We start from the raw sequence: 10,571 nt of genomic DNA, 5'->3' as shown, positions 1-10,571 counted from the left end.
TGAAACCGGTTAATAAACATTACTCGGGGCTAACCTAAATTTAGCAGGAGGTTGAATGACCAATCGCTCGAAAAACCGATAGCATCGGCCGTGGTTGGGTAAACACGAGGCCCGGAGGAGTAATTTAGCAATGCGATAACGTGGTCAGTATTTCATTAGCCTAAGAGATAAAACGAGATCGATATTTCTCGCAATACCCAGAAAGTCCGCTGAAAGCCGCATTTCTTCGATTGATCGGCACTTAGCTTGATACAACGGGCAGTCGATAATAATCGATAAATATCGATAGACTTGATTCGATTATCCTCTAAGTTATTGATTATATCAAAAAATGAATCAGACAAAAGTTGTAGACATAGACAAGGAGCATCTTTTATATTCTACTACTCTTTTTCGTTCGACAAATGGTTTTCGAAAAGAAAAAGAAAAAGCCTGGGAAAAATTGTAGATAATTTTTTTTAATTTTGAAAATTGAAATGTGTCTTGACTATTTTTTTATCAATAACATAAAAAAAATGTGTACTTTGTATTTGGAATGCTAAAGGACTATTTTTTAAAAATCAAAGAAATATTTCGTAAATTTATTATTTAAAATAATTTAAAAAAAATAAAAAAACATACGTAAACATAAGATTTATAATTTTTTTGAAATTATTTGCTAGTGAATAATGGCAACGTTCTATTACACTGTTATAAATACAATTTCGAAAAAAAAAATGAAAATTCAATTTCGTGGAATTGAATTTTTGTGCACGCAGGCAAAGGACCACCTCGAAACGTGCCAACAAATCATCATCCGACAGCGAGCTAGCGCAGGGCAAAGGCAAAGGTCGACGGCACAAATCGAAAGAGAAATGGCCTCTGTTGGAAGGGCTGACGGTCGACGAACTGGCACGTTATCGAAGGAGGCGTGTTCAAGGCCAGCCGAAAGACAATCTTGGACTACATCCCGAATCGGAGGAGGACAAACAACCCCCAGAATCTGAGAATTTTCAGAGCATTCGCGCGAATAACGAAGAATCGCTCAAGGTTAGCGTCACGACCAAAGATTTACATCTCATAAATTCTTCTGTGAATATCGATAACATCGTTAAGGGGGAAAACTGTTGCAAACAGCTAAACATGAACGAATTTTTGGGGAATTTATTGTGAAGAAAGTATAAAACCAATCTCTTTGAAACTTTGAGAATACTTTATTGTACAATTACACTTAATACGAAAATTTGTATTTTCACGACAAATTCATGAATATTATTGTTATAAGGACTTATGTGCAGCCCGTGGGCAAAACAAATGTTTCATGCCGGGTATGCAACCTTCGATCGATGTATTGTTAATGTCTTTTATGTCCTGATTGAAATTAAAAGTATGTAGACAAAGAAAATATCCTAAGTAGGGGGCGTTTCGAAATGCATTAAGCAATAATTTTCCGATTCATAGATGTACCCCTTTACCTCGTAGGAAAATGTCTGGCCGGAGACGGACAAAGAAATCGAGGACGTTCACCTGAAGGATTTCGACGTGGTTGCGCAGACTTCGGATCTGGAAGAGGTGGACGACCAAGAAAAAAAAGATGCGGAATTGGAGACGATAAATAAAGAACCAGAAACTTCTTTCGTGCAGACGGACGAGGATAAAACGATGGAAATCGAAACTGTAAACTCTAAGTTCGTCGGCCATGTCGGGGTTGTTACGCGGCCATCCCTTATTAGAAGGTAAATTTTTTGGAGGAATCACAATTCTTTGACAGTAGAATCGTTTGTTACTTTCACTTTCAAAAAAAGTTAAGATTTTTGTGACGGTCAGAATAAATGGAATACCCGGTATATTAGCAAACAGGATGTCCCACCTTTAGTATCTCACTTGCTTCTGATTTGCAAAAAATTTATTTTAATAAATGCTCAAAGTGATGCCTACTAACTTCAATACATTTTTGCACTAATCCCTCTATCGTAGTTATTTTATGATTTAAGTGTACTCATACATTTGTGGATTTTTTTTACTTAAGGTTACATGAAGGTCACACTTTTATATAGGTCATTGGATTGATCTTGATCGCAAGTTTGACGCCACGAAGATAAAAATATGTAGTCCCATTTAGAATAAAAAACATCGTTGGCCTTGAAATTTCGAAAAATGTGACCTTCAGAAAAATGTTTGCTTATCATAGTATTTGCTCCTTCTAACCAAATAATACTTTCCCCTCACATTTCTTTTGTATCTTCGAAAACAAGTGAGACATTGAAAGTGCTCACGTTAGGTGAGACACCTTGTATAAAAGTATATAGAGTATAAATAATATATTAATGCTCGTTTGTATACAAGGGGTTAAGTTACTGGTAACAGAAATTTTACTCGACGATAAACGTATATGTATTTTGAACGGTCGATAAACATGACAAACTTTTGAGAATTTACAACATTTATAAATGAACTAATTTTTTCACCGTCGTATCGTAACAAAAGTTGCAAAAGATCCGAGAAAATGTATTGCTATAACGCTTTAGTCATTGTTAAAAGAACGTATCAGTCAGTTGTTTTGTTTTGACGGGTGTGCAGTAGTTCTAATGTTCAGGTTTGATTCAACGTGTCGAAATAACACGAAAAAGTTATAAATATTTTCAAGTTATTAACGGTTAAAAATACAGGTTAAAAACCCCTGCAACCAGACAATTCGCGTACAAGCGGTAAGCATAGGGTACGACAGTACCGACACACACACGAAACAAACGTATACGAATCGTTTCGCGATATTAAATCTGGTTGTTTGTAAAAATCCTCGAGGGAGACCACGACCACAGCACACACATACGCGTAGCACTGAAAAAACTAACTTGAACTAAACTAAAAGTCACCATTGTAAATTAAATTAATAATATGTATGAAGAAAACACAGATGCCTTTTTTCGAGGGCTATTCCACGCTGACTAGATGCGTTCGCGTTAACGGCTACCACCGAACTAAGGAAACATACATATACTCGAATCCCACGCAAAGAACGCAAAGGCAATAAAAATCTGTAAACAGCGAGTAGAAGTCGTATACCTACAGAACAAAAGATATACCTTGCTGGCGAGAAGGACACCTCGAAAGATATCCCTTGTTTTGTAAACTACCATATCCAAAAGATATTTGTCGACAATGTTACAGTGCTTACGTAAATGGAAGCCTACTAGAGTGCAAAGCATAAACATTGTGTTCGTACATTAAGATACGCTTTTTAAAGTATAACTCCTCCGAAAGTCATTTGAAGTTTAACATATTATACATAGTTGAATTTGCCTTTTCATTAGCCACAACGCTATACTAATCAAAATACGTTATCCCATTAAAAAAATACAACGACATTTTGAAACATCGGAAAATATGACTTTGAGAAAAATATCTTCTATATCAAAATAATTGCCCAACTGAAGCAAACAGTTTTTCCCTTACACATTTTTATCGTGTCATTAAAAACAACAGATATTCTAGGTGATAATCTTAGGTGACTCACCCTGTATCCAAGATACAGTAAATCCTCGATGAGAGTTCGAAGGCTCCACGGCACTGACAGACCTTGGAATTTTGAGGCCAATGATATTTGTTTCAGTCGCATATGGCCATTAGTTTATGAAATATTTAATGTCCAGTGCCGAGGATCCGTCGAACACTCATCGTGAATTTCCTGTGCTTCTCTTTTTTCGACTGTGTTTGATTCCTGATTTGTTTCCCACGAAAGAGGCACAACTTTGAAGCGAGACGGTGAATTTTACACGGACACGGAGACCTGTTCCTCCTATGTGGCATACGAGGGTCAGCACAGGCCGGAATTGGCCCGACGAGCGACGTCCTTGAAAATGGAGGGTGATTTCGAAACGACCACCGAGAAATGCGAGAAATTCATTCGTTGGCTGAACGTCAGGCGTCCAGACCTCATGCGTGTCCCCACGCACCTGAAGCTCGAGGGTGAACTGGAAACGTTGACCGAGAACCACGAAAAATACGTGCCGTTCGTGGGCACCCGTAGACCGGAACTGTTACGTCAGAATACGAACTTAAAGTTAGAAGGGGAATCGAATTTCGTGCCGGAGTACACTGACGTTTTCAGAATACCCCACAACAGAGGTAACACTCCAGTAGTTTTCATTTAAATAATCTAAATTCCATTTTTTTTTTTTTGGAGAAATAATTAGTTAAAGTTAATTCATTTTAGGGGCTAATATCTATTTCTTATCGTTTAAGTCATGAATATGAAACTTAATTAAGCAAACAAAAAAAATAATACAATATTTATACGATTTAATGGGACCAGTTCGTTAAAAAGATTTTTTTTTATTAAGAGGGTTGTACTATATCTTGTTACCTAAAGACGAATAATGTTTAAGATTTTTTTAATGGAGAATTCATAACCTATTGGATCTGTCACATATTCTGTTACGGAAAATAAGACTAATCCATTAAATAAGTTACAAACTCACTAGGATTCATTTTATCATTCCACATTGTAGAAAGACAACAGCCAGTGAAACCGGAAATTCATCTGAAAACGGGACGGGACTTCTTTCAAAGTACAGAAAGCACCGAGAACTTTGTCGATCCGCGTGCGAAGGAGGCGCAGCTAATGCGCGAACTGAACAGGGACGTGGAGGAGGAGGAGAGACGGCAAAAGCAGCAAAAGGAGAAGAAAAAGGAGGAGGAGATGAAAATGTTGGTGTCGAAATTGGAGGACTTGAAGAGCCCGCCGCTCGAAGTTCCCGAATATAAGGATGCTTACAAGGCAATTTCGATTTTCTGTTCGTTAAATTAATAATATATCCAATAGTTTTGAATGGTAAAGAAAGCTCCAAAGCTTAAAAGGAAATCAAAATGAATTCAACGATATATGATATGACCTTCAGGTGACCTTGAAAGTGTAACATTTAAATCCCTTTTAACGTGATATGATTGTATAAGAACACTTTGTGACTAGTGAACAAAAAGTTTCCCTGATAAAACAACAAGATGTCAATTAGTTTACATACTTTCGTTTCAAGGTCAATTGAAGGTCACTTTCTTGCGTACTACAATAATGTTCACTGACGATCCCAACTTACACGATCTTGAAAGATAACTTTTACCGTAGGATTTCCCAAGGGAACGCCCAAGAATCGTAAAACCAGAAGACGAAATCGGCCGAGCTGATGGTTCGAAGGTTCCGTCGTCGCCCGCCAGTAAGTTCTCCACAAAAATCGACCAGGATCCGGAATACAAGTCCAAGTATCTGGATTACCAAAGGGACCATCCTGTGTACCGGAAACCACCTATAACAGTCAGATCAACGCTGGTTCCTTCAGAACATTGTACGGGATTTGGTAAACCGGAATCGAAACGATACGATCACGAGTTCACCAGCGAGGTCAGATCGCAATACGTTCCGTACGGTCGTGTACCAAGAGTGGAACCACTGCGAATACCGTCCAGTTTGCGTCTGGAAGGGAATCTCGACCTCGAGCCGGAATACAGAACGGCCTACTGCACAAAACGCGAAAGTCAATGCGCTGATTCGAATCTGCAACGTAGACGGGATCGTAGTTTGAGTGCTTCCAGACGTCAAGGAAATCATTGGACGAATAGTAACGTGGAGCAATTCGATTCCGCGAATGTTGTCCAGGATCAGAACGCTTTCCAGGTGCTGAACACGCGAATTCACGAGGACAATGTCTGTGGGAAACCACCGTCTGGTAGTCGAAGGTGTGTATATACTCGAGGAAAAATAACACCATAACTGCAAAATGACGAATTTCGGTCTAATTTGCGCATATTTCTCTCGGTTACCTTAGTTACGTCTTAAACAATTGAACATCACTGGCTTGTGTAGCATCATGCACCGAGTGACTGTGAAGTACAAACGTGCCAATTCATAAGTATTCTTGTCTTGAGAAATACTTCATTATGTCACTCAGTGTATGACAAATTCTATCGCCGACGTTATAGAAAGCACCAAAGAGAGAGAATCCGAGGTTGAAGAGACCTCTCGTGCTCATTCTAGATGCGCGAAACAGTTATGGTCTTATTTGCCGTTTACTATAGAAATTTCTTGAATACACTTTTTCTTAACCCTCTGTGGCCCGAAGTTCTTTTTCGTGACTATAAACAAAATTATGTAACGTAAAACCGACAAATATTAACCTCCATATATAAATTAACAATGAATTTAGCATTTTCAAAGATTTTGTACTCCGACACCTCAAGCTAGAGCTGTCGATCGCTATGAAGAATCTTATCAGTTACAAAAGAGAGATTCTGGAACAAGCGATGTGTGCGCTACCTAGCGGCAAGGAAATTAATTATTAGATCAACAAAATATCGATATGTGATTTCAAAATCACAGGGGGCTGTAGGGGGTTAATTATATTTTGTTAATTGGACACCCTGTATATATTAATTATCTAACTGTATCCGTGTGGTAATAATACAGAGGCTCGAAGACCTCCCAAATTCATCTGCAAAGACCAACACAGGATGGGGCAGAATACAACAGATTAAAGGAGGAATCGTCGAATCCGACTTATCGACTTCATGTTTACAATGTCGATGACGAACATCAAGGTTTTCGACGCAGACGTTCTCCATCACTTCAGTCTTCCGGAAGGATACGGAATCCTTCACCCGATCGTGCACACCGCACTGACGTTGTCAGACCATATTCCCCTAGTTTTGGTAAAAGCACTAAGCAGCATAATAACGGTCAGTCATTCGTTGTTCTGGACAATGAACTGTTCGACACGAATAAAAACGAGGTACGCCGGAGACGAGCGGATAGGAATTATAATATCGATGGCACGCTGACCTTCTCGAAGGGAAGAACTAGAACTACGAGTAATTGGATGCCACCCTGGTATGATAGTACAAATACGATTTAAACTTTAAATTTTAAAGCAATAACCACCGCATTGTACGCTTAGGAGCAAACTCGGCTTCCGCTAGGGGAAAAAGTAGCGTAGGGAAGGACCTCCTACAACTTGTTAAATTTATTTCAAATACCGAAATAAATGTTAAATCGAATGTTTATTTGACATACATTTCAATAATTCTCGAAATCAAATGGCAGGATGAGGTCGTTCCTCTACGTCATTTTTTCCCCTAGTGGAAGCAGAGTTTGCTCGCGAGGGTACTGAGTTTTCTGTTTGCCTTAAATAAAAATCCGCTTCGCGAACCGACCGCCAAAGCAATAAAGTCTTTGTGTAAACATGAAAACATACACTATACATGTATGAATTGATAATTACATCTTCCAAAACAAGTATACTTACGTACAATGCAATGAAAACATTAGTACAGCATTTAATAGACGTATTATTTTCATTGTACAATATGCTATATTGAATATTAACGAATAACAAATATATAAAATTTTGTATGTAAATATGTAGAGACTATATGCATAGCATTTATAAGAAATAAAAAACAATAGATATTAGCAGAACTACTTTTGTTGTTTTTAATACTGTTAAAATATCATTTTTACGAATGTTATATAATTTGTATCAAACATTGTACGCTTAAATTGTGTTTATATAAATGAAAAATTTTGAAGAGACGTTAAGTTTATGAAATTTTAAACAAGACACTCTGTATGAATATATGTACATGTTTAATTATTAATTATAATCAATTATAATAATCATAATTTATTCCGTTAAAGTGTTATTTAAATATAATGTTTAGCACTGGCATTTACGTTTTATTATAAGAAAATTGTAAGGTATTGTTCCGAAAATAATTATTGTTTCATTAAGAAATATACATATAAATATTTAAATTTAGAATGTCTACAAAAATATGTATGTACACTTCATAAAAAATTACAGAATTACTGTATTAGTAATTAAAACTGCCAACTTTAATATATTGTATTATTCTGTAATGAAATGCATTAAAAACAATTGAAGTTACAGAACATTTTTTTTAATTATTCCCGACCATCTAAAATTTAGTATAAGAAATAGTTAATAAGAATTTAGGAATTTATTAATTCCTTATTCAATATTTATACAGTCTGTTTTGATGATGAAAATTGTTCATTTGTTCAAATTGTTCAATGATCATTTTTCATTATATTGTAAATAAAAATATATTTTGATTAGTCGTGTGACCCCACTGTGCTTGTTCATGGTACGTTTGGCAATGTAATTCGTTTTCGTGTTAATTCGAACTTAGCGTAAGTCAATTAAAGAAGAAATACATCTTTCTTTCGTCCTGGTTTCTGTAAAATGGTTTATGAAAGTGAGAATTTACATAAACAACCGCAGGATTATAACTTCTTATTTTATCGCAATACAATAATCCCACTGAAAAACGAAAATTTTCAATCGCAAGTATCTACAAGTATCCCCGGTATCAGAGATTCAATTTAACTGTTGCAACGCGAATCGAAACTTACTGAACATGCGTAAAACGTTCGAGTGATGTATATTCGACTAACTTCATATTGCTTGCGGCAATACTTTAATAGGAATTACGATTGCTAACTGGTGCGGTTGTAGTTGTACTTTTGAGAAACACATTGAATTGTGGTTTTACTTAAAAATCATATAGTGCAAGGTTAATTTAGTGAAGAATGTCGGATCCGGAGCTCGAAGCGATACGGCAGCAACGATTAGCTCAGTTGCAGTCACAATATAAGGTATATTAAAAGATGCAGATGTTTTACAACTCCAAAATTAAATTCTTTGTAATATGTCACATTTGAATATCCCGAATTATGAACACTTTGAGAAACAATTATAAATAAAAATGCGTGATTACAATTATATATGAAATTATTACAATTGAAGTTTGAAGTCATGTTATTAACTAGGTTTCTTATGATAATTTTATTATGTTTAGGGTATAAGTGAAACTATATTTATCTTTAATTATACTGTATAGATACTATACATATAACCTATTTTTATACGCTTTTATTTAATTTTCACAATTACATTTCATAAATAAATGCATAGGGTAACAATGGTGACAACAAACAAGCAATGGAAGAAAAAAGGCAACAAATGGAAGACATGAGGAATTCCATTCTTAGTCAAGTATTGGATCAATCAGCCAGAGCAAGACGTAAGAATATTAATGTATTCAAGTTTCATTGAAATATAATTGTCTAATGGGTGCATTTCTATAGTTAATACATTGTCTCTTGGTAAACCTGAGAAAGGAAAGATGGTAGAAGACATGATATTAAGTATGGCACAGCGGGGTCAACTACCTGGAAGACTAGGAGAGAAAGAACTCATTAGCTTACTTGAAAGTGTAAATCAACAAACACAACGTAGAACTGTTGTCAAGGTTAGTTAAAATATATGTTGTATATTCGTATTCTTTAGTCGCACTGGTGTTAACGAGAAAAATTAAAATTTTAGTTTGACAGACGAAGAGCAGCACTCGATTCTGATGATGATTTATAACAATGTTAAATGATACATGGTTTGCCGAGCTACATTTCACTCTGTTTTATTTCTAATCAAGAATTGAAGTTATAATACACAGATATATACGCTTAATTAGGTTGTATGTTCTTATGTTTGATGGTACATTGAAATAAAAAAAAATAAAAATACGTAATCGAAATCTAATACCATTTTTAAGATTTTTAGTATATTCTTGTCAGTTAAATTCATATCAATATCATTAATATTTGTTAACTGCATTATTATTAAAAGACATTCATGGTATTATAGTTTTCTTTATTAAATATAGGTAAATACACATTTAAAATGCATAATGTTTTCTTTTAAAAAAACGTGTAATGATTTACAAGAATTCATGATGATATAAACCACTCCTTTTACTATGCTTATACAAGGAAAACATTAATTGTAGTTGTTAAATTCAATCAGAAAGTCCAATTCAAATCATTTTATTCACATTCTTTCACAATTCGTGAATATACTTCATTCACTGAAAAATTATAATATGAGACAAATTCTTTGACAAGATTAAAAAAAAATCTCGTTTAATTGTATGGTTTGTATTGTCTTGTGAACATTCTACTTAGCTAAGATTTGTTTCATCCTTCATCCGGCAGGGTATAGATTTTTTTTTAATTCAATGCTTCCATATCTATACCGAATTTTAATAAATAAAATATCACGTATGAACAAATAGCAGTATATAATTTAGCGATATAATACGAAAGTGAAGTAGATCACAGACAGTAATAATAAATAAAGAATTGTATCTGGCAATTATTATATATACATGTATTAACGCAATAAAAATTAAATATTCCTTGTATATTTTATAAAGAAAAAAAGTAATTACATATAGTGTACTTGTGCTAGTACTCTATTAATCTTATTTAAATAAAGAATTAGTACCTAAGAATACAAGGTTGTTTTTCATCATGTACAAGAGTACGCACTATGTCTCGGAAAAACGAAGCATCCTCCAGTTCATGAATTTGTCGAAAATCGCCGGATAAGGATCAATTATTATTCTATCTAATTCATACAATTTTTCCACTTCATTTACTACAATGACATTAAAAAATCCACATAATCATACTGATTCACACAAAAGGTCACAAATATCAACTAAATGACTTTTCATTTGAT

At 34.9% G+C, this 10,571-nt stretch overlaps 2 protein-coding genes across 2 annotated transcripts; both read left to right on the top strand.

The window, feature by feature from the left end:
* The first annotated feature begins 668 nt into the window (after nt 1-668).
* On the top strand, nt 669-6,884 carry LOC107187634. Its single transcript, XM_015575777.1, has 7 exons — nt 669-676; nt 759-1,029; nt 1,462-1,715; nt 3,722-4,107; nt 4,491-4,759; nt 5,105-5,712; nt 6,440-6,884. Exons 1-7 carry the CDS (start codon nt 669-671, stop codon nt 6,882-6,884), a joined length of 2,241 nt encoding a protein of 746 aa, XP_015431263.1.
* A 1,597-nt stretch (nt 6,885-8,481) lies between these two features.
* LOC107187741 (programmed cell death protein 5) lies at nt 8,482-9,543 on the top strand. The gene is made up of 4 exons (XM_015575905.1): nt 8,482-8,647; nt 8,967-9,075; nt 9,140-9,303; nt 9,378-9,543. The coding sequence occupies exons 1-4, from the start codon at nt 8,582-8,584 to the stop codon at nt 9,420-9,422; spliced, it is 384 nt and encodes a 127-aa protein (XP_015431391.1). The 5' UTR covers nt 8,482-8,581; the 3' UTR covers nt 9,423-9,543.
* The last annotated feature ends 1,028 nt before the right edge of the window (nt 9,544-10,571 follow it).

Source organism: Dufourea novaeangliae, unplaced genomic scaffold, assembly GCF_001272555.1.
Source record: "Dufourea novaeangliae isolate 0120121106 unplaced genomic scaffold, ASM127255v1 scaffold101, whole genome shotgun sequence".
NCBI classification, from domain to species: Eukaryota; Metazoa; Arthropoda; class Insecta; order Hymenoptera; family Halictidae; genus Dufourea; species Dufourea novaeangliae.
The sequence above is the reverse complement of the archived record's forward strand: the minus strand, read 5'-3'. Positions and strand labels throughout refer to the sequence as shown.